The following is a 23777-nucleotide window of genomic DNA, read 5'->3' on the forward strand; positions in this document are numbered from 1 at the left end:
TCCCTGCGTTCGCGTGGGTTTCCTCCAAGTGCTCCGGTTTCCCCCACAGTCCAAAGACTAGGTGAATTGGACTAAATAGTTTGTAGTGTATGAGTGGGAATGAGTGTGTATGGTTGTTTCCTAAAGATCGGTTGCAGCTGGAAGGGCATCTGCTGCATAAAACATGTGCTGGATAAGTTGACGGTTCATTCCGCTGTGGTGACCCCTAGATTAATAAAAGGACTAAGCCAAACAGCTCACTACACTGTAAAAAAGGCTGTGTTCCACACAATTACTTCATGATATCCTAACACAATTCGATAAAGTTAAGTGGGTTGAACATGAAAGAATTAAGTTGTCTCCTAAAAAACTTTAAGAATTGAGTTGTTTCAGCTCATTTTAAATAAGTAGTTTGAACAAGCGGTCAAAATATTTCTTGAGTGTATGACCACTCTTGTAATTTGCTTAAACCTTTTCTAACCTTAATACTAGTGTTCTGAATTACAGATGGGCCAATACATTTCTACTACATAAAAATCTGACTTGATATAAAAGTGAATTCAAAACATTGTTAGCAATAAAATGTGATGGCATGATTGAATCATTTTGACAAAGTTGCTTTAATTAGTGACTCGCTTTGTAAACGTGTCTCTGAAAAGGTTTGTGTTGTAATAGTGCAGCGCACTGGCCTGAAAAGGATGTGACTGAATCTTTCCTATAAACAGAAGAGAAACATCCCGCCAGTGAAGGACATCTGAGGTGGCAGCCCAAGGTCAGATTTTCCATCTCAGCCTTGGTCAGGAGACGCCGCCTTCACAGAGTAAATCCTTTTTTTATGTGTCTGTTTGTATTGCAACAAGTGCTCGCTCTTTAGGAGGAAGTGGTCTGTCAGTACAGTTAAGACAGAGTCAATTTCTTTCTTTCTTTTTTGGATAATATTAAAAATCTGTAGCCATTGATATACATAATAGGAAATAAAAATGCTATGGAAGTCAATGGCTTCTGGCCTCCAACATGATCTTTACAAATGCCACAGCCATCACCCTACAGCCCAATACTGGTTGCTAACTGAAGCTAAGCAGGTCTGTGCCTAATCAGTATCTGGATGAGAGACCACATGGGAAAACTTGTTCTTGGAAGAGGTGTTAGTAAGGCCAGCAACATCACTGGTGCTCAACCTGTAGCCTGAGTCCTAATACCCCAGTATTAGGGAGGTTATTGTCAGTGAGCACAGTCTTTATGAGATGTTTAACAGAGGTCCTGAGTCATTGTTGTCGTTAAACATCCTACGGCACTTTACCGTAGAGTAGGGCATAATCCTGGTTTCCTGACCAAATTCCCTTCATTGGCCATTATTCATTATGGCCTCTTAATCATCCCCATACACTGGCTATGGGGTGTGTGAGAGATCTGCATAGTTAACTATTAAATATTTTCTGCATAGTTAACTATTAAAGATTAATATTAAGGACATTATTCGCTGTATCAATGTTCCTGTTGGCATTATTATCGCAAACACTGCAAAATCATTTAATTAGTTAACTCAATATTTGCTAATATAGTATTAAAAGTAAAACTGTTAACATTATTTAATGCACTAAACTAACACAAAAAAAACAGACCAAAATCCAAATGCTCTGCCTGTTGTTTATTTTCATATAGTTATGTAACAATACAGACAGATTCACATTACAGTTCTAGCATGAATATAATTTGCAAAAATATATAGATATACAATAATCAAAGCAGAGTAACAGTATAGTCAGGTGCTTATAAAAGTAAAGCTTAAACACAGTTGAGAAACGATTCAGTGCAATATTCAGAAAAAAGAAGAGCGTTCTCATCTTAGGCGCTGTCCACAGAGCCAGCCTCTGTCATCTGCTTCATGTTTTGATTGTCCACCATCTTCATCAGTCTCCGAACCCATTTCTCAGTTGGATTAGTGCAGATCTCCCTTTGAGCCCTTATGATGAAACTGCATTTTCAAAAGAAAAGATTTTTCTTTATTTCACAAAACCAAATCACAACCCTTTAAATGTAAAGAAACTGTCAAAAATACTTACATAACAGCATTCATGTTGCACTGAAGATGCGTAGTATAATAACTCTCAATCTGCTTTAATGGAATTCTTGCATTGGTAAAAGAAAAGCAGCACTTTTCAGGACCCTGTGACCCTGCAGAAAAATAAATGTAAAACTTTTGTTAATATACCTGCAAGTTAATGTATAAAATACATTATCTATAACAAATATACATAAATTTAGCATTTTCAAAGGAAAATATTTTTCATTATTTCACAAAACAAAACAAAAAAATGTAATATATTACAGAAAAATGAAAATTAAAAAAATACTTAGTGTTAAAACCATATCACAATACTTTAAATTGATAGAAACTGTCAAAAAATACTTGTATAACACCATTCATGTTGCACAGAAGATTTGTAGTATGACAACTCTCAACCTGCTGTACTGGAAGTCTTGCATTGGAAAAGGAAAAGCAGCACTTACATTGGGACCCTGCAGAAAAAGAAATCAATTCCTAATACAAATCAATCTATGAAATACATTTTTAGGAAAAAGAGTACATAGTCTATTGCTTGCTTACAAAAAAAGCAGAAATAAAAAAAGGACGTACAATCACTTCCAACAACTGAGCAGAAAGCGACAAGCACCAGAGAGGCGATGAAGATGCATGACCTCCTCATGTTTAGGTTTGTTGTCAGTCGATGAGCAGATCTTGATGCACTGTTGGCTTTATCGATGGCTGACTGGCTGAAGAAACTCACCTCACTGATACGGTCTGCTTAATAAAAGAACTAGTCTGTACTTTTTTTCCACAAACTATAGGTTCCATCCAATAAGGAACAAGTGACATCACACACATAGGGGGGAAACTGTGGTGGCCTGCAGGGGTAGAGCTTCCTGTTGTATCCTTCCTCAATTCTGCGAATTTAGACTAAAACGGGAAAGCTAAGGAAATGAACTTATTTGAGTTTGTCATATTTGTCTCTCATCAATAATTAATGGAAAAATGTCTTTAAACTGTGGTTGATCTGAAAGTGTTTAGTTCTGCACACAGTGTGATCTGAACACAGTTAATATCAGCATTTACTCACTGAGTTCTGACCACATAAATGATGATTTATCATGACTTGGAATTACGATTGTGATCCATTTAACCACAGACATATTAAAAAGAGCATTTATACTGAGAAATGTTTTAGAACTGCTCTTTCTGAATAGTTACTTTAATCGTTAGTTTTAAGTAATTATTTTTAGAAGTTCTATAGTTATACGCTCCATGTACTTACTACACCAATTCTGGGTATATTATGCACTAAACCAACTGCTGGGCTATTTTTTTATTAAATGTATAGGACCAAATGTAACCCAATGTTTGGTTTTAAATAACCCAGCATTTCTTAGTGTGTTTAGAAATTACAATGAATCATATATAATAAATGAAACTAACCCTTAATCCATAGTAGTTATGAACTATAAATACAAAATGATCTTCCTTGACCTTCGCTTAAACTTTCCATCATATTTTTAAAATGATATTCCCTTATGCCTTTTTCACATATATCTAATCTTTGCTTATCTGCTAGTTACTACATCAATGTCATTTACAAGTGCACTTAGTAATAGAGAAACATAATTTCTGCTATTAATAAATATGTCTTTATTGGACTGAACAATAGTTATATCAGGGCAATATGTCTGTGCAGATTGACAAATTTCAGTTATACACAGCTTACACTTCCTGACAAAAGTCTTGTTGTCGATTCCAGTTGTAAGAGCAACAAAAAATAACTTGACTTAGTTCTGTATCGATTATAAACTATTACTTCTCACCTATAAAGCTTTAAATAATCTAACTCCTGTTTATCTAACCAACCTTCTGTCTCACTACAATCCAACCCGCTCTTTAAAACTCAGGGCTTCTGGTAGTACCTAGAATAGCAAAGCCGAGTGAAAGAGGTCAAGCCTTCTCATTTATGGCTCCTAAACTCTGGAACAGCCTTCCTGATAATGTCTGTTGCTCAGACACAGTCTCTCAGTTCAAAACCTGATTAAAGACCTACCTTTTTAGTAAAAAGCATACACACAATGCATCACATAACGGTATGATGCAAGAACATGCTCCACGCAGGGGAGCTGGCTTGATAACCACCTGTAGGACACACTCCTCTTGTCTTAATGCACCAGACATTGTATTTGAAACTCCCATATGCTTTTCGTGTTTGTTTCTATTTTTTTTAGATAACTGCTATTTTAATTTATAACACTCTATTTTTGCATCTCATTTAAATACACTGAACAGCAGCTACGCTAATAATTTTCTATATTCTCTATTTCCCCATGGGAATACTCATTCCGAGGTCCCTAGAGCACAGGTGTCAAACTCAGTTCCAAAAGGGCCGCAGCTCTGCACAGTTTAGTTCCAATTAAACACACCTGATCAAACTAATTGAGTCCTTCAGGCTTGTTTGAAACCTACAGGTAAGTGTGTTGGAGCAGGGTTGGAACTAAACTGTGCAGGGCTTCGGCCCTCCAGGAATTGAGTTTGACACCCCTGCCCTAGAGACTATGCAGCGCTGTTGATGCAATCTAAGACCTGTGAAGAGATGATCCCAAGGTATCCATAATCCTAAACCAGGCCAAATCCCGAGCTGATGTTGTGGTGGTCATAGAGGAATGGAGTGCATGAGACTGATTCCTGAAAGACCACAGTGACAGACTAGTCCCAGCATTGATCTTGTGGGCCAGCCTGACCTGCCACCGGTGCCCTAGTCACACCTGCAGCTTCTCCAGCCTCCGGCGCCTAGACTGCAGCTCCACACAGGAAATTTGGCCAGAAGAATAATGGTTGTGCCCAACTGAGCCTGATTTCTCTCAAGTATTTTTCCCTTCACTTCGTCAATTGGTGAAGTTTTTTTTTTTTCTTTCTCGCCACTGTCACCACTGGCTTGCTCGGATTGGGACTTGTGGAGCTGCGCTTCAGTGGATTTGCTCTGCTGTTTTTGAACTTTCAGCAGTGAAACTTAAACCACACTGAACTGCACTAAACTGAACTTCAACTCTGAAATCTGGTCATTACTAGAACTATGTTAAGCTGCTTTGACACAATCTACATTGTGAAAAGTGCTACATGAATAAACATGAATTGGATAGTTGATCATTTGGAAAAGTGGCAAAAGGTAGATTTAACCAATGAATCATCTGTTGAACTACATCTCAATCATTACAAATACTGCAGAAGATCTATTGTAGCCCACATTGATCCAATAGGGGGGTCTCCCACCTGGCCACACTTTATACCCTCTTGTTTTGCAGATTTTGTAGCCTTCTAAAACCCTTCTGACTAGGCGGTTAATTCTTCTGAGCTGGAAGATCCCTTTGCCCAGAGATACTAGATAAGCTGGCAGTTCATTCCGCTGTGGCGATCCCAGATTATAATAAAGAAACTATGCTGAAAAGAAAATAAATGAATGAATGAATAAATAAATGGAAGATCCCTCACCCTTCTTCTCACACTTGTTGGATAAGAAATGTTATCTTTATAGAAAATTAGGTACTTTTTTCACCGACCAAGCACTATTTTCATTCAATTGTGGGAACCCCTTCACAAACATGTCCAAACTCTTCAGCTTGCCTCTATTCTTTCTAATTGAGTTCCTGCCTCGACTCCCAGCTTTGTACTGGATACTAGTTGTGATCAGCACATTGTAGACCTGTATTTTTGGTATTTTTTTCCTAAATACTCTTCAGTGAATTTGCTTACATGTTTTTGTTATCCTTTATTTTGTTTGTTTTTTGTGATGTGTTTTACAATGTATAAATAAAACTTTTTTTTTAAAAAAAGGATTAATCCTTAAATAGAAGTGCAGATCCTTTCTACACTCAAAGAAATTGTTTGCTGCTTGTTCAAGTTACTTTCTTAAAATGAGCTGAAACAACACAATTCTTGAGGGTTTTCTGGGACAACCTAATTGTTTTATGTTCAATCCACTAAAATTTGTAATTTGTTAAACATTACTAAATTTAATTTGTTTGTTTGAAATCAACCTATATAAATTGTTTGCAACAATTTTGCAAAAATATATATTTTTTAGTTTTTTTCTTAATGAGTTATCACTGATTCATTATTAATGGTATTGATTTCTTAAATCAGTACTAATAATTTTGTAATATTTAATATTAATTTAAAATTCTTAAATATTAAATATCTTAAAAATCCCTGTATATGTATATATATTGTTGGGCGAACTATCTCTTTAAATATTATAAAGTGTGATTAAGGGTAAATTGACAGTTTTCTTGCTAGAATATGGGAGATCACGGACATATTTCAAACTAAATGAACTTTATGATGTATTTAGAACGTAATTTTGACACATGCTACAAAATTCGTGGTACATATTTACGCTGGTAAAATAATCCCTAAAATATTATATTTATTGTATAAGTCCACTTGTTTCTGGTTGCACCTCTTTACTGACCATTGATTGAAAAGAAATGAATGGCTATTCAGACATTTAATATTCGTAAATTAAATTTAGTCATGAGAACGAATTTAAAATAAATATATGCGGCAAAATACTGCCATCGTGTGGATATTATCGCCTTTTCCCAGTGCCATTGACTTGGTACAGAAAATTAGCTCTTATTTTAATTATCTTCAAGTAATATTGTAAATAAACAATCATCTTTTTTTTGCATGACATATTTGCGTCATATAATTAAATAATGCAAACACAGGTGATAAGCTAAAAATCTTTTTTAATGTTCTATAGAAATAAATAGCCACATTTTTGATGACTCAGGTGAGAAGTTTAACAGCAAATCATTGTAGGAACTATCATTTGGATGAGCTTTTTTATTTCAACAAATCGATTGAAGAGAATGTAAAGATTTTATTGAAAATTATATGATATTGTTTTCAGTCCCTTTATATTTTTAACATTTACACATGGGACATTCTACCAGAAACGTACATTATCTGTCCCTGACATATAAACATCAATTCAGTGAATAAAAAATTATTTCATCCTAAAAGAAATTCTCAAATGGTTGAAATGGTGAGTTGTTCTGTAAATTATTTGTCACTTGATTCTCAGATTTTTGTTCAAAAAACAATTGACAAATGTAGCTACAAACCCTGTCATTGTCCCCTTCCTTAGCCCGATTGAACCTACAACTTTTTCTGTTATGCTAAAAACTGTTAATCAGAAATAGCTTGTAATAATAGAAATTTTGGGGGGGGGGAATAATAAACAAAACTTCAGAAATAGCACGTTTAGGTTAATATCATTAACATCAATTGATTAAAAACATTAAATTATAAATAAGTTCTACAAATAAATACTACAAACATGTAATACAAATACATTTACCTCCGTGTTTCTGTCAATTCTGTCACGTTTGCATCAAATTTAGCATTAAATGCGTGCAATCTTTAAAGGTATTATTTAAAAGTGAAATCATTTGATGGAGAATCTGAGAGTGATCAAGGATGCGTTCTGTTGTTGAATTGTATGATTTTATGCTGAATTTTGTGTGCTTTTTTTTTGAAGACGACAAGCTTAAGTCAGACCCTGTCACCTTTCTTATGAGTGAAAATGTGCGTTTCTGGTAGAATGCCCCATATAATAATGTAATAATGCCCTCATCCAGCGGCCATGCTTATCCATGAATATCCCAGAGAGAAATATTAATATAATTTAAAAATTTCATAACAGAAATGAACTTAGAAAGTCGAAAGTTTATTCATTTTTGGACATCAAAAAAAGATAAAGGTTTGACAATAAATGCTTTCACTCCAGACGGAACGGTATTGTTTAATAAGCACAAATACCCCAGATAAGTCTTTGCATAAATATCCATGAACACATCTCCAAAGTGAACATCTTTAATTCACAACAAAACTCCTTCACATACTGAATCAGCTAAATCCGGTGTAGAAGAGCAATCTACTTATTTTTAGAGTATTATTTTTTACATACTTTACATATTGCATGTGCATTTGAAAGGAATAACAAGCCAGCTGCTCTTGAACTGTCCTGGTGTTGTGCTTTCTTGGCACAAATGCGGTTTCTGATTAATCGCTCATTTATGATGCCCATGATGTCTTTTGGAGATGCTGTGGGAAAAGATGCTGGTTTTTCATTGCAGCTCAATTCATTCCTTTAACTTTACATGAAATCATCAGAATCATAGCCATCCTGCAGAGAAAACGATCATGTTATAACATAAAATATAAATGTGTGTGTTATGAATGCACTGCACAATATTAGGCAATCATGATGAAATACCTCATTTGTGGTCATGTTGTCACTCTTCATGAGCGATGTATAATTCCTATAGGAAAGTAGACATTACATGTTAAGGGCACTTAATGAGTATGTGTATGTGCTTGTAATTAGCAGGTTTCAAAAGAGCTGATGCTGGTGTATGAAGGATTTTTGTAGAGGAGCACAAAATACTGAGTCTATACACAGCGTTTCTGCAGATTTCAACAAGTCAAATTTAAGACTTTTAAGACCATGAAGAACTCACTTTCAGACTTATAAAGGGCAAAACGCTGAGGATTTTTTTAAATGGCTAATGAATATGATTTTTATTCTAATTCTTGTACTAATTATTTATTTCTTGGCCACATGTAGATGGATTGTATGTTGTACCAATAGGATAGCTTTTTAAAAAAATATTTTAGAAAAATTAATACCTGTTAAAAAAATGTCAAGACCCACAACACCATATTTAAATGAATTTAGGATTTTTTTTAAGGCCTAAAACTATGTTTTTGAAATTTAAGACATTATAATACTTTTTAAGACCCTTGGACACACTGATATAAAAAATACACAAACTTGGAAAGCTAAAGTGCCATTTTAAAGGGCTAGTTCACCCAAAGGTTCTGTCAATGTTTACTCAAATTTATTACTCAAATTTATTATCCATTAAGTGTTTTTAAACCTGCTTGAGTTTCTTTCTTCTGTTGAACACAAAAAACAAGATATTTTGAAGAATGTTGGAAACCTGTAACCATTGACTTGTCCTACTATGGAAGTCAATGCTTAATGGTTTCTAACATTGTTCAAAAATAGCTCCTTTTGTGTTCAACAGAAGAAAGAAACTCAATCAGGTTTAAAATCACTTGATGGACAGTAAATAGTGAAAGTTTCATTTTTTGAAAGAAATATCCCTTTAGGTAAAGCGTAAATGCTCACAAATGATTATGCAAATGAAATAATTTATTATAAAAATTATTCAATTGATTTAGAAAATGCAAACTAAAAGTATTTCACTAATGGTGTGCATTTTCTATTTTTTTTTTATATTTGATTAGAGATTTAAAAAAATATCTGATTAGAGATGTCAACCTTTTAAAGGCAAGGCAGTGTGTATTTCAAAATTAAAATCATAACTAAATAAAAATAATTAAATATATAAAGCATTTCACTAATGGTCTAAATATTTAGCATGGCAGTGTTGTCTTTGTTTAAAAGGATAGTTCACACAAAAATGAAACTTAGCTCACCATTTATTCTCCTTCATGAGGTTTTAAACCTTTATGAGTTTATTTCCTCTGTTAAACACAAAAGAAGATATTCTGAAGAATGCTGGAAACCTGCAACCATTGACTCATTCTACTATGGAAGTCAATGCCTAATGGTTTATATCATGGTTCAAAGATATCTTTTTTTGTGTTCAACAGAGAAAATAAACTCACAAAGGTTTAAAACCACTTGATGGAGAACAAATAGAGAGTAAATTATCATTTTTGGGAAGAAATATACTTTTATGTAAAGTATAAATGCTCTCAAATTGGTGTGCAAATGTTATAATTTATTATAAAGATTACTGAATTGATTTAGAAAATGCAAACCTAAAGTTTTTCCCAAATGGTGTGCATTTTCTTTTTTTTAAATAAATAAATATTTTAATTTAAAAATATCTGATTGGAGATGTCAACCTTTTAAATGCAGTGTGTTAAAATCAATTAAAATCAAAAAATTAAAATCAAAACTAAATAAAAATAATAAAATATATAAAGCATTTCACTAGTGGTCTAAACATTCAGAATGACAGCGTTTTCTTTGTTTAAAAGGATAGTTCACACAAAAATGAAAATTACCTCACCATTTATTCTCCCACATAAGGTTTTAAACCGTTATGAGTTTCATTCCTCTGTTGCACACAAAAGAAGATATTTTGAAGAAAAGCTGAAAACCTGTAACCATTGACTTCCATAGTAGGAAAACAAATACAATGAAAGTCAATGGTTACAGGTTTTCTGTTTTCTTCAAAATATCTTCTTGTGTTCAACAGAAGAATGAAACTCCAAATGGTTCAGAGCAAGTGAATGGTGAGTTAATGATGACAGAATGTTCGTTTTTGTCTACTATTTTGTTTCAACTATTAAATAGTAAATACATAAATCAACATTTTGTGCCTCACTTTAAATCTTCCATCTCTTTTTTCTTCTTCACTTCCTCCTTCTCCTTCTTCTTCTGCTCTTGTATTTGAGCCTTCTTCTCATTTCTTTCCTCTCTGTCTCGGGATTCTTTCTCAGCAGCAAGGTCTGGATACCGTTCCTCTTTTGTTTTCTCTAGTCTGTTGACGATTTCGTTGATTTTCTTTTCAACTGCTACAATTTTCACCTGTTGATCATTTAAAAGTACAACAATAATGCAGGAGAACATCAAAATCACAAACTTGGTTCAGACATTCAGTAAATTTTTGGAGCATACAGCGGGGAAAGTAAGTATTGAACGCGTCATGTTTTTCTCAGGGAATGCTATTTCTAAGGGAGCTGTTGACATGGAATTAAACCAGATTTTGGTAAAAACCCAAACAATACAAACATAAAAAAGAAAAAAAAGAAAAGAAAAAATAAATCTGAAAAAGAGTTTTTGTGTAATAACAATGAAATGACACAAGAAGAAAATAGTGAACGACTGAAATGTATTTCATACTTTATATAAAAGGCTTTTTTGGTGATGGCAGCTTAAAGACGCCTATCATATGGAGAATGAAGTCACATGAATAGCTCAGGTGTAAGTTTTTTTCACAGACTTCGACAGAGTGTGACAATCTTGATTTTTCTGTGGGTCTCGTCTATCAAATCTGAGCTTTATTTCGTGTTTTCTATTGAAGTCGAGTCAGGTGATTGGCTGGGCCATTCTACAGCTTGATTTTCTTTCTCTGAAACCATTTGAGAGTTTGCTTGGCTGTGTTTGGGATCATTGTCTTGCTGAAATGTCCACCCTGGTTTCATCTTCATCATGCTGGTAATGTAGATGTTGAACTGAAGCAGCGAATATTAATTTACAATGACAAAGGGCAGAGGGTTGCTCAATAACTACTGAGAAATTTCAGTTGCTGTTTGGGCTTTCACTGCCTTTCTACACCTCCTTTTCTTCATGTGTTCAATACTTTTTCCCTGTGTCATTTCATTTTATTACGCATTAGTTTGTAAACTAATTAGCTTAGTTTTCTTTGCATATATTGATTTCTTTGGTTGTTATCAACATCTGGTGTAGTTAGTTAACAGCACCTTTAGAAATATGTTTTCTGACAAAAATGGTGACGTGTTCAAAAAACATTTGCCCCGCTGTTTTTTCTGACACACTACTTTAAGATATGGATTGGAACTGTCTGCAGTGTGAATAAAATCATAGTGCAAAGTATTATCAAAACATAATCATACCTCTTTCTGCCGATGAAATCCTATCTGACCGATATCCATGTCTGCTGTTTTCTTCAGATTGCTCCATGGTGTGTAGACAATATTAATATTGTTCATTTTGCAGCCTGTAAAAATGTATTATATGCATGTATTATGATGCATTTTTGTTATATATATATATATATATATATATATATATATATATATATATATATATAACTAAACACAACCCTAAATTATTATGCAAAATTCATAGTGCCAAACAAAAACTTTAAATAACTGTAAATGCATTTCAATACAACAGAAAAAGGAACTTATTTTACAACCAGTCTGCTTATTAATTACTTAAATAAAGAGTCTCGGTGAAAGAAGTATTAGGAATTTAACCAAAATATAAATATTGATACTGGAAAAAAACTGAAAATCAAGAATTAATTGTTAATTCCTGGATAAATCATACACAGTTTTAAACATGAAACAAAATAATGCATGAGAAGTGACAAAAGCTCTTTAGTTTACAATCAAGGTAAAAATGCAGTAAGTTACCTTGAATGCTGTTGTTTTTGACCAGCTGGACACAGTCGATCAGGACTTCCTTTGGAATGTCATCTATAGTTGTACCCTTTAACCGATGGCAATACAAATTGTGTAAATATACAATATTGTATAATACAACTGTTTTGTACCAACTTTCACTTCTCATAATACCTTAGGCATTCTTAGATATACATGAGCAGATGAGAGCTTGTCTACGTGAAACCTGGAAATCACAGAAACTTTTATTACATTTGAGCTGATACTTTAGAAAGAGAAAAATACGATAAATAATATTAAAAATAATAATAATAGAGAATAATATTTTTATTATTTTAATAATACAAAAAAAATAACATTTCTTCTCACCAGATATCTTCTGGCCATCCATATTTGATGAGATCTTCGTCTGTCGGAAAACAATATATTTATCAATGGCCTGACAGGAACACGATGAGTGTGCTTTTAAAGTAATATTTATGATAAAATAAGCACTTACTTTCATATTTATCTTTGCCCATGTAGATAGTATGGGGCGGTGAGACAACTGTAAAAGATAAGCAAACAATGTTTACACTTAGTATTCTTGCTGATCACAAACTGAACACAACATTATTCAAAATGTAAATATACTTTATGCAACTATTTTATCATCTTTAATAAATTGCTATGCATTACTGCACTTACTTTAATAAGTTACATTACTAATATACTTCATTTTCACACTGTCTTTGTTGACAGCATAAACACTGCATTGCCTGAGCAAAACATGAAGTCAGTTCACTACTCACCGGCGCTTGTAAAGTAAAACACCATTCTGCCAAAAGACACAACCTTTAAAAGGTCTCACTTTATATATATATTTAACAAAACACTGAACACATTAGAGGTAAATAATCTGTATTAGTGGCACATGTCGTGTACCATCCATTCCGACCACAACGAAGGGCTGCAATGAGTTAGTGATTCGCGATTCGCAAATGAATTGTTCAGGTGAGTCGGATCTTTTTGTAAACTAGTGGAATCTATGCCAAACCATGAAGTCTTTCACTTACACCTGTTAATTTTGAGATTTTTGGTCTTTTTTGTTTTGTTTTTTTTTTCTTACAAGAGAAAGCACCCAAATAATATTAGTATTTCTTTTTGTTAGAGTTTTTTTGTGCATGGAATTGAAAATCTACACTCACACCAAACTTTACAGTTTTATTTATATTAGGGATATATTTACAGAAGGATATGTTGATTTGTCTGAATATATCCTTCATTCATTTTCTTTTCGGCTTAGTCCCTTTGTTAGTCTGGGGTCGCCACAGCGGAATGAACCGCCAACTTATATAAAACTTATGTTTTACGTAGCGGATAGCCTATCCTTCTGCTACCCAACACTGGGAAACATCCAAACACACTCAATCACACAAATACACCACGGTCAATTTAGTTTATTCAATTTACCAATACAGAACTGAAAACCCTGTATACACTTTTTGCATTGTTTTGGCTCAACGAATAAACTGCTTCACACCATCTTGATGTTAATTAATTCTGTTTTAACGTAATACAATAGTTGACAAAGATAGATTAGAAACTTTTCTGTGTCGGTCGCTAATCGGCTCATTGAAAATACTTGTTCAAAAGAACCGATTTGCACAGATGAATCATAGTTATTTTCACCAACCGGACGTTGTCATGCTTCCAAACCCTGTTTCCGCTTCCGTGTGCGCCACAATTGACTTTGGCGCGTTCTTCAAAACAGACCGCGGGTGAAGCTGAGAGGATTTGCCGCGGTTATTTTGCTCCAGTGTTTTCACGTAAATTCAAAACCAGATTTGGTACTATTCTACCCGGTAAGTGGTTTACTACAGGTATTGTTTTCAAGTTAGTATCTGATGGGGTTTGTGATAAACGGTACCTACGTGTATTCTTAGAGATTATGTACTGTTCACCTAGTTGGCGCCTAGAAATGAACTGCGGGAAAAGTGAGAGAGCTATGTTTAGGATGTAACCTTATAAATCGTATACATAATAAAGTATAAGTCAAACTTCATATGCAAATCTCATAGCTGTAATTTCGACATGAAAACAGTGTTTTGTTTCTTTCACAGTTGCAGATAACTGACGTTAACTTACGTGTTTCACTGTTTCTGCAGGTTGTATAAAGTAACGTTAATATTTAACGTTAAGACTTCGAAGACCTTATAAAGACCAAGTAAAAGTAACGTTGTGTTACCATTACGTTACGTAGTAAATTGGCCTTTTTTATCTCAAGCTAAAGCACTTGAACTGCAGATTAGCTCGTCATATGCAGTCTATGTTTATATATTTATTAGTGCTGGGCAAAAATTAATCACATTCAAAATAAGTTTTTGACGTAATATAAATCTATGTATTATATATATTTATTATGTATACGTGATGCATACATATTAATAAAACTATACCAAACTATTTTGTTACATATCTACATTTGTATCATCAAATATGTATAGAAAATGTTTATTTATAATTAGATTCTCTCTCTCTCTCTATATATATATATTTTTTTTTTTCAGACTTTTAAAAAAAAATATATATATATTTTAAAAAACAAGTCTAAAACATGTTTCTACGTATGCATTCTGATCATTCTACGACAAAGAGATTAGCAAAATAATCTGTTTTCTTTTTATATACTGATACATCTGAAAATGTTTTCTCATTTTAGGTGATTGAAGATGTTATCCCGAAAGAGAAAACATGGCTCTCCTGATGCCGAGAGGTAACATTGTGTAGTTTACTTTTATTAGATATTAAAATATTTGCTCTTGTAACACAAATATAAATTTTTTAAAACCCCACCACAGTAATCCATCGAAGAAACAAATAACAAGCCTGAGGAGTTCTCCAAGAAGGACCACTCGACAAAAAGAAAACATTCCCATTTCTCTGAATTCCCCCCAAAAGATTCCCAGCACACCTAAAAAGACGCAGAGGGCCTTTTTGCTAGAATCTCCCCCAAAGCGAGTCTCGCCACGGAAAGCAGTGCTGGGAGCAGGGACCTTCTACAGCAAGCAGAAACCCCTGTATCTCACACCTCTGGAGAGAAAAGTGCTGAAAGAAGCCAAATCTCCACCATCAGTCACTAACAAAGAGCCGTCACGCCCTCCTTTGACTGCTGCGAATCAGGTTGTAAAACCAGCCAAGAAAGTTCAGAAGAAACCCAGAGCTTCTGCTCCACAGTCCAACCTAAAAGGCTACTTCACGGCTAAGCCCAAAGCGACAAAAAGTTCGTCAGATAAACAAACGGATCAAGTGCTGAAATCCACAATGGCTCCCATTTCATTCAGCAGTATGAAGTCCAAAGGTAAACCCAAGCTGGTTGTCGGCGCTGCTTTCTTCAACACTGGAAAAAAGCCTACTTCAATGTATAAGAAGTCTGCACAGAATACAAAACCTAAACCAACATACGAAAAACCCAGCATTCGGAAACCGGTGAGGGAGAAGGAATTGGTGACGGCACCAGGACAGCGTTCCCCAGTTCGCCGTGCTGTTTTCTTGAAAAAACAGCCAGAAGTGGAAGTTAGCCATGATAAAAGAGAGTCGACACAAGCGCCAATGTCTCCTCAGGTCCTTGCAGATGTGCATGGCATCACTAAAGAGCTGAGGGTGGTTTTGAGGAGATCTGTGAGCCCTGAGACTGGCAGCCAGGTTAGATTGAACTGGGTAATTTATGTTGATAGTGAATAAAGTTTTCGTTTGTTTTGCTTCTAAAGCTGAAAATGTTTTCCAGGACGCTCCTTCTGAAGCTGATTCGGTGTTTGATGTGAGTGATTTACTGCTTCCAGATCATGATAGCTCTCATGATGAAGGTAAATAAACTTTTAATGATTTATCTGTGTATAAACGTAATTAAATAAGGAATCAGAACTCGGAGCTTACAAAATCGGATTATTTTTTTCCTAGTCGGGGTACCTAAATGTATATACACACTGCCTGGCAAACCTGGTTGAGTTTTTATTCTTTGTGTTAAATACGGGTAAAGACATTTTAAAGAAAACTGTTTTTTTAAAAGAGAATGAAACACAAACAGGTCTGAAATGAGTGAACTACTCTGTAACATATTGAAATGCCTTTAAAGACCATTTTGTTAGATGTAAACAAAAACAAAGGTCCCAACAGATTCCTGTTTTACATTTTTCATTTGTATAGCTTCAGAAAATCCAAAAAGAGCCACACATTGATAAATAATGTTACAATATCTGTTTAAACATTGCGTTATGATTGAATTGCCTTGTTACAGTTGTGAAATAGTTTGATAACAAGCAGGAAATGTTCATGAGCCAATAGCTGTTTCCATCCAAGAATGCGAATGAACTTTATGCGCAAAACTGAATTATCGCATAAAAGAAGTGTGAATAAAGCAGCGTTTCCATCCAACAGGTCAAAGCGAACAAAATCGTGACTTCCTGATTACCTGCCACCAAATGTCAACAGTAAAAACTGAATTTGCTGCAGTATGAGAAGCTGCGTTAATCTTTTCTTTATCTAGTAAATGACTAATAAATGGCACAGACGCTCTTGATTCTGGAGGCCAATAATAGTATAATAACACTAATATTAAATCTGTTACGGCGTTTTAGAACAACCAAAACAACATTTCAAATGTTTTACAGTGTGCTCAGCCTGCTGGTTTGTCCATTCACACACATTTTTATCATCACATGATCTTTTATAACAGAATCACATGACCTTTTTTTAATGCGTATACTGACATTTGTGCGGTAAAAGTGTTTCCATCGTAGTTTATGCGCATATTTTCTTATCTAATAAAAAGCTTATCCTACTCATTTATGCGCATAAGTTTTTAGTAATCCGAAGGGCTACCGTTAATTGAAAAATTTCGTCAGTCCTCTAACTTTATAATAAATCCAAAAGATTATTGATTTCAAAGAATTGTCTTCTGTGTCTCGTGACTCACTACAGCAGGGGTCACCAATCCTGGTCCTGGAGGGCTGGTCTCCCTGCAGGGTTTAGCTCCAACTTGCCTCAACACACCTGCCTGGGTGTTTCAAGTATACCTAGCAAGACCTTAATTAGCTTGTTTAGGTGTGCTTGATTAGGGTTGTAGCTAAAATCTGCAGGACACCGGCCCTACAGGAACAAGTTTGGTGACCACTGCACTACGGTGTCCCGACCCCCACTTTGGGAACCAGTGTTTCAAAAAGTTCTTGAATCTGCCGTTCATAAAAGTGTGGGAACCCTGTGAATAATATCTTTAAAATGTAATGTGTAGCTTTATCCAAAAATACTGCATGCATTAGTATATATGCATATACTGTGTCTTTTAAGACAGTTATCTGAAAATGATATTTTAATCATGTTTTAATTATTATCATTATGTTTTCTTCAGAAGAGTCATCTGTGTATCCCATCTTTGGCACTAAAAGGTAAAACAAACCCTTTTGTTTTAACCCAAATGCGCTTTGAAATTTAAAGATTATATTGGCAAGCAAAGAAAAATTGGTTCTCCAAAGAACCTTTTAGTGTTTAGTGTTTAGAGTTAACCCATTGAAATACTTACTTATAAAATCCTAAAATATTTCTGGGGGTTATCCCAAAAACATTTTGCTTTGAAAATTATATTGTAACCAATAAAGATTTTTTTTGTGGATGGCATTTTAAATGCCTGAAAAACCTTTATCTGCTATTAAGATGCTTTTGTGCGAAGGTTAGTTATTATAGGTGTTAAAAGTTTTCACCATGGATATTTTTAAGAGTATAGCTGAATAGTGTGGCAGAATCTATCTTCATGTCTGCAAAGTTATATTCAGTCATTTCAGCTGTTGTGATGATCTTATAGGGCTGCACAATGTCGTTTGAGCATCGATATTGCAATGTGTGCATTTGCAATAGTCACATCGCAGGATTAGATTTATTAAAATGTTACAAACATTAAATATTATCATTTTTAAATAATTTATACAAAATGACCATATTAATTTATGTTTGACTGTTCAATTTCAGTTAGACTCATCGAAAAACCACAAATCGCTATTTATTTTCATCTCTATCTTATTAATATATGCATTTATTATAATTTATGCAAACGCACTGCATAGAAAATCTTTCTAAATAAATGGAATTTTTCCAAATAGATATATTCAATTAATCTGGTGAAATTTGATTCATATCGCAATGTATAATGCAGCAAAACAAAATATCGCAATGTGAGATTTTTCCAATATTGTGCAGCCCTAGCATCTTATCTATCCATCTAATCTATCTCTTAATTTCTCTGTTTTAGACCTCAGAAAAAGGGGAAGTTGTCTCCACCGCTGAACAGCAGCACTCCTTCAGCTCTGACCGCAACTCCTGCTCTTAAAGCCAAAGAGAGGAGCATGCTGAGGAGAGAGATGAAGAAGCAAACCGACAACCAGCTCATCATCGTGAGTAGATCAACCTATTAGAAATAAGAAAATAAATAAAAAAATCAATCTGTGGTTTTTGACCTGTTGTTTATGGTTGGCATGTCTGCTCTTTAGGATGCTGGTCAGAAGCAGTTTGGAGCCACTACCTGTGCATCCTGTGGGATGCTGTACAGCACAGACAGTCCAGAGGACAACTTTCAACACACACAGTTCCATCAGCGCTTTCTGGACACCATTAAGTTTGTGGTGAGCCATCATGATGTTTATTAATATTACAACAGATCGTATATTGGATACACATATGGACGTGTACTCGGAAAAAAGAAACCCCAAAATGCCAGTAATGAAACAGAAACCAGATTGTGAGGCATTTTCTTATTGATTGCCCTATTTTTAATGTTATCAGACAATGATTTTTAGCTGGAGAGACTTTAAACGAAATATTTTTTTAACATGAATCTTTCCAAATTTGTACAATTTAGCCCTTTAGCCCTTAAACTGTTTTAGATTTTTATCTTGTATATTATTATTATTTATAAATCTTATGTATTTATTGCTGTTGATGACTTGTTATTGTTAATGTTTAGAATTATAGAAGTGATATCTATACAATAATGAACATTATCAGTTTTTTTTTGACATAGGGAAGCTGATGTGGCTTATAATGACTCCACTCTCTCTCTCTACAGCTGAACAGTTTTTCTGCAGAACATTTTTTCAACATCAGTTTGTTTGTTTTTAGGGCTGGAAAAAAGAGAGGGTTGTGGCAGAATTCTGGGATGGAAAGATCATTCTCGTTCTTCCAGATGATCCCAAGTACGCCACGAGAAAGGTACGCTGGTGATGGCTGGTTGTAATCTAAAGTGTTTTGGTCAGGGTTTCCACTCTTTCATGGGCACCAAATTCAAGGACTTTTTAAATCAAGCACTTTTGTAATTAACAACCCCCAGTATATATATGCATCCCTCACTTACACTTTATATTTACATTAAATTGTCATAATGATGATGTTTTGAGTGTGAAATTTTTTTTAATAAATGTAACTGTTTTACAGTTTTTCTTAGTGGTTTTGGTGCATTTCTCACAACACTATTTACATTTGCACAACAGTTAATGCATTTCTCTAAACAGTTAAGTAATTTGTGCACATCACAGTAGCAGTTTCTCATTCCCGCCAACAAACTCCAAATACTTTTGGACCTGCATCAATGGCTTATATACAACTGTTTGCTGTTTTAGACCATTATTATTTGCTTATGCTATGTCAGTCAGGATGAACTAAACTTTTGAATCCTGAATAGTCATTTCATATAAAACTAATAGTCCTCATTTCATTATTTCAGTCATTACATACACAAATGTTGAACTAGTTGTCAAATCTGTCAAGCTAATTTTATAAAAACATTTTTTCCTTAATGTTTTCTAAATCGAACAAATTGATGAACGATTTACAGACCTGTTTGTTGTAGGTTCAGTTCCAATATGTACTTCAATATTGTTTACAGTTGTGCACAGCTCTAGCCAAAGGGAGTTTGTTTGTTGTAAATATTTATGTATTTAATATAAATAAATATTATATTTATTAAAAATGTATTTTTTGCACACTGCTGTTAATAAATTAGGATTGTAAAGAGCAAATGCAGTAAACATGTGAAACATACATATTCAGTGTGTTGTACTCGGATACCTCACTAAACACAGTAATGTCGACTTTACTGTAGTTTTCAAATGGCTATGCAAATAGTATATAGTGCTGTCTTCGGCATTTTCAGCAAGTATTACCAAAATTTGACACTTTTTTTTTTGCATTGAAAAAATGTACAGAGTAAACTGTCATAATGAAAACATGACAAAGCCATTTGACTATCTTGTTCATAAACAATGGTGTCGGGACTTTTCATCTTGATACTGACACTTTTATTGACATCAATACTTGCTTTTGAGGAAAGAGCTCTCCATTTTGAGCAAGTGACACACTTTTGTAGGTTATCAACTAGGTTTTGCAGTTTGTACTAATTATTTTGAGAAATGCATTAACTGTTGTGTAAATGTAAAAAGTGTAGTGAGAAATGCAACAAAGCGACTGAGAAAAAGTCATGTTTAAAGAACTTTAATACAATTAGTTGAATTCACTATTGGTAATATTCAAATGTGGTTTCTGAAGTATTAAAAATTATTTTTTTGTCATAGTTCAGTTATAAGAGCTTAATATAAGATTTTTAAATGAAGAATGTCTTATTTTATCATTCAGTTTTTGAAACCAGGACAGTACAATTGTTGAAATAACACCATCAACTTTAAATTCAAGCACTTTTGTTTGTTTGTAAGTACTTTCCAGGTCTTGAACTCGTATGTCTAAAATTCAAGTCATTTCAAGAAGCGTGGGAACCCTGTATGGTTCTCATATTACATATCACTGCAATAGTAAATGTCTGCAAAGTTTCAGTGCACAAACAATTGAGTTATTTTGTCCCAAAAAGAAATATAATGTCACTCTGAAGTGTCTAGAGTGAGTAGTTGTATTATCTTTATCACAATGATTATTCAGAGATCAATTATTATTTAAATCAATGATATTTAACATATTTCAACATAACTCATCTAGTACGTTTAAATTGTGAGTGTGTATAAATGTATAATAATATTTTTACTTTTATTCCTGGTAAAATAAAGGCTATAATATTTATGTTAATAAGATATAAATAAAACATGCAATACTTTTGGATAAATATATATCTCTTGTTGGTAACCTAAAAAATGTATTATTAAAAGAAAGCATAAGATGTGCACTTCAATACAGAGCTCTTGTGGAATATCATGGAATTTTAAAAGGTCTCATTCAGACATGGCACGTCAGGGATGTATTTATTTTTACATTTTTGCCCAATTGATTGTAATTTCAGAGATTTTTGTTTGTCATTTAAAATGTTTCTTTCCATTTAAAAAATTAAATGTCTTTTTTTTATGTTGTGCTTTTTTTATTGCTTTGTTTCAGGTTTCACTTGTCTTTTCTGTTCATAGTTCATGGAAATTAAGCTTTATTGACCCTTTTCACAAGACTATTATTACGTGTTTAACGGTCATCAACATCTTAAAGTCTTGAAATTTTTTAGTATTTAGTTTTTTTTGTATGAACATGTTTTTATCCATGTGTTATATCCTCTTTGCATTAAATAAATAAAAAAAATGCTGCTTGTGTGAGGTGTTTCTAATACAGCTTACAACAGTAAATTTGAAATCATTATTTCCTCTGGCTGCCATTGTCAGTCTCACACTTTTTTCTGAAAGTTTTGATAACACCATCGTGGAGTTTTTCTTTTATTTCAGCAAATAAGATTGTAAAAAATTAATTGTTAAACTCCTCGATTCACTGCACTCTAAGTTTACCCAACTATGATGACTTTCGCTACTGAGAAACCCGGAAATGTAAAAGTCAAGGAAATTAGTATTTGGCTACGAGTTGGAACTCTGTAACTAATAACTAATATTTTAGTGTTTTCTTTCTTACTTCCAGGCAGAGGACGTGAGGCGGATTGCAGACAGTGAGCTGGGTTTTCAGCAGATCACCCTCAGCAGCCCGAGCTCTGCTAAAACATACCTCTTCATCAACACTGACAGGATGGTTGTAGGATGTCTGGTGGCTGAGAATATTAGACAGGTGATTGTTTGCCTAGCTAAACTGAAATGACGATTAAAAAGTGACCTTGAGCTGAATTCAACTTCAAATGTTTTGTAGGCCTATCGTGTGCTGGAGCAGCAAGAGAAACAAAAAGACATGAGCAAGGAGGACTTCATGGAGCACCACAGGACCTGGTGCTGCTCTACTGTCCCGGAGAAAGCCCTCTGTGGCGTCAGTCGCATCTGGGTCTTCAGTCTGATGAGGAGGAAGAGCGTTGCCACACGCCTTCTGGACACGGCCAGGTACACAGTGCATTAACACATTTTATTTAACAGCTGTTTGGAATACTCTATTCTGATTGGTCAGTCAAGATATTCCCAGGTATGTTATTCTAAGGCCCCGTTTACACTAGTGCGTTTTAGTTTGAAAACGCATAAGTTTTGCTACGGTTACTCCATCCGTCCACACTACGCCGGAGTTCTCGAGTGCCGAAAACGGAGCTTTTTGAAAACGCTGGAGAGGCCGTTTTCATTCTAAAACGCTGCTGCTCCGTCTCAGTGTGGATGGGGAAAGACGGAGACATCTGAAAACGGAGGCGGGGCTGCAAACGTTCGCCTATCTGATTGGGGCTTTTCCTCAATATTAAGTAGCCCACACACAGTTCAGTCTCGCATCCTCTTCTTGTAAGTTAAGACTTCGCAAGTTTGATCAAGGCTGCAGTCTCCCCCTTCTCAGTTTGATATGGAAAACATACCGAGGACACGCGTAAATCTTCAAAGGTAACAGTGTACTTTATAACTTCATTCACATCACCTTGGCAACGTTGTTTCACTTTCTCAACAATAAAATGTAAACATGATTTAAGGAACTGCCTACTTTCTTTTTAATATTAGCAACTTAACAGACAGCAGAAATTGAAGCGTCGTGCTGCATATATGAGCGTCATCTTCACTGTGTGGATATTTATAACAAAACGGAGCCTATAACAACTGCCTCCTTTCAATTTCAGTGAAAATACGAAACGCACCCTCTCTTTTGCTGAATATCAGTTTTAATAATCGATAATTATAAAAGTATAACATACAATAAGTTTATACATTGTAGGAAATAAAAGCAAGCGATCAGTCAATGTACCTGGATTAATCATTAACTTATCTTTGCGCTTAACCAACATGTTACACGTGAACAAGTAACTTAATAGATTCCAATGACCAAAGTCAGGGAATTGGCCTATGTCGTTAGATAAAGACAACAACATGAATGAAATATCACGTTTAGCAAATATAGTGAGATTGGATCCAGCGGGAGATGCTTGATGAGCAGTCCGACAAGCAGAGCTCTCATCTGGGTAGAAATGCTGGAGCGCTTGCCCGAGTGTGTCTGTGTGGTCACGTGATGTGCGTTTTCAGCGTTTTGGTGTGGACGGAGAGCAGTTCAGAAACGCTGGGTAAAACGCTAGTGTGGATGCGGATCGTTTTCATTCTACAACGCCGTTTTAAAACTAAAACGCACTAGTGTAAACGGGGCCTAAGATAACTACCCG

General features: G+C 34.4%; 3 protein-coding genes across 8 annotated transcripts in view; 1 reads left to right on the plus strand and 2 right to left on the minus strand.

The window, feature by feature from the left end:
• Positions 1 to 909: 909 nt before the first annotated feature.
• ccl38.1 (chemokine (C-C motif) ligand 38, duplicate 1) lies at positions 910 to 5452 on the minus strand. 3 transcript variants are annotated; one of them, XM_068215562.2, is made up of 4 exons: positions 2618 to 5452; positions 2401 to 2499; positions 2043 to 2154; positions 910 to 1954 (listed from the first exon to the last, which is right to left on the minus strand). In XM_068215562.2, exons 1-4 carry the CDS (start codon positions 2685 to 2687, stop codon positions 1825 to 1827), a joined length of 411 nt encoding a protein of 136 aa, XP_068071663.1. In that variant the 5' UTR covers positions 2688 to 5452; the 3' UTR covers positions 910 to 1824.
• A 2275-nt stretch (positions 5453 to 7727) lies between these two features.
• On the minus strand, positions 7728 to 13167 carry ccdc25 (coiled-coil domain containing 25). 2 transcript variants are annotated; one of them, XR_011007673.2, is made up of 9 exons: positions 13003 to 13167; positions 12711 to 12758; positions 12581 to 12620; positions 12386 to 12437; positions 12224 to 12299; positions 11699 to 11802; positions 9507 to 10649; positions 8298 to 9447; positions 7728 to 8207 (listed from the first exon to the last, which is right to left on the minus strand). XR_011007673.2 is itself a non-coding variant. In NM_200388.1 (9 exon segments), coding segments are annotated over 9 exon segments (624 nt in total). In that variant the 5' UTR covers positions 13028 to 13147; the 3' UTR covers positions 7730 to 8177.
• Positions 13168 to 13919: 752 nt separating this feature from the next.
• Positions 13920 to 23777, plus strand: part of esco2 (establishment of sister chromatid cohesion N-acetyltransferase 2) — a 365881-nt gene continuing 356023 nt past the window's right edge. Inside the window, 10 exon segments of one of the 3 annotated variants that reach the window (NM_001003872.1) lie at positions 13920 to 14055; positions 14913 to 14966; positions 15052 to 15895; positions 15978 to 16056; positions 17598 to 17634; positions 18492 to 18633; positions 18730 to 18861; positions 19358 to 19447; positions 22130 to 22273; positions 22352 to 22536. In NM_001003872.1, coding sequence (NP_001003872.1) covers positions 14923 to 14966; positions 15052 to 15895; positions 15978 to 16056; positions 17598 to 17634; positions 18492 to 18633; positions 18730 to 18861; positions 19358 to 19447; positions 22130 to 22273; positions 22352 to 22536 — 1697 coding nt within the window. In that variant the 5' untranslated portion in view covers positions 13920 to 14055; positions 14913 to 14922. 3 annotated transcript variants of the gene reach the window in all.

The sequence above is a fragment of the Danio rerio genome, chromosome 20 (genome assembly GCF_049306965.1).
Source record: "Danio rerio strain Tuebingen ecotype United States chromosome 20, GRCz12tu, whole genome shotgun sequence".
Lineage (NCBI taxonomy): Eukaryota > Metazoa > Chordata > Actinopteri > Cypriniformes > Danionidae > Danio > Danio rerio.

Bases quoted from the DNA above. Each gene is read 5' to 3' on its own strand.
- ccl38.1 (XM_068215562.2), bottom strand. From the start codon at position 2,687: ATGAGGAGGTCATGCATCTTCATCGCCTCTCTGGTGCTTGTCGCTTTC. The intron at 2,500-2,617 runs GTACGTCCTTTT...CTTTTTCTGCAG, and splicing joins CTCAGTTGTTGGAAGTGATT to GGTCCCAATGTAAGTGCTGC. The intron at 2,155-2,400 runs GTGTTATACAAG...ATTTTTCTGCAG, and splicing joins TCTTCTGTGCAACATGAATG to GGTCACAGGGTCCTGAAAAG.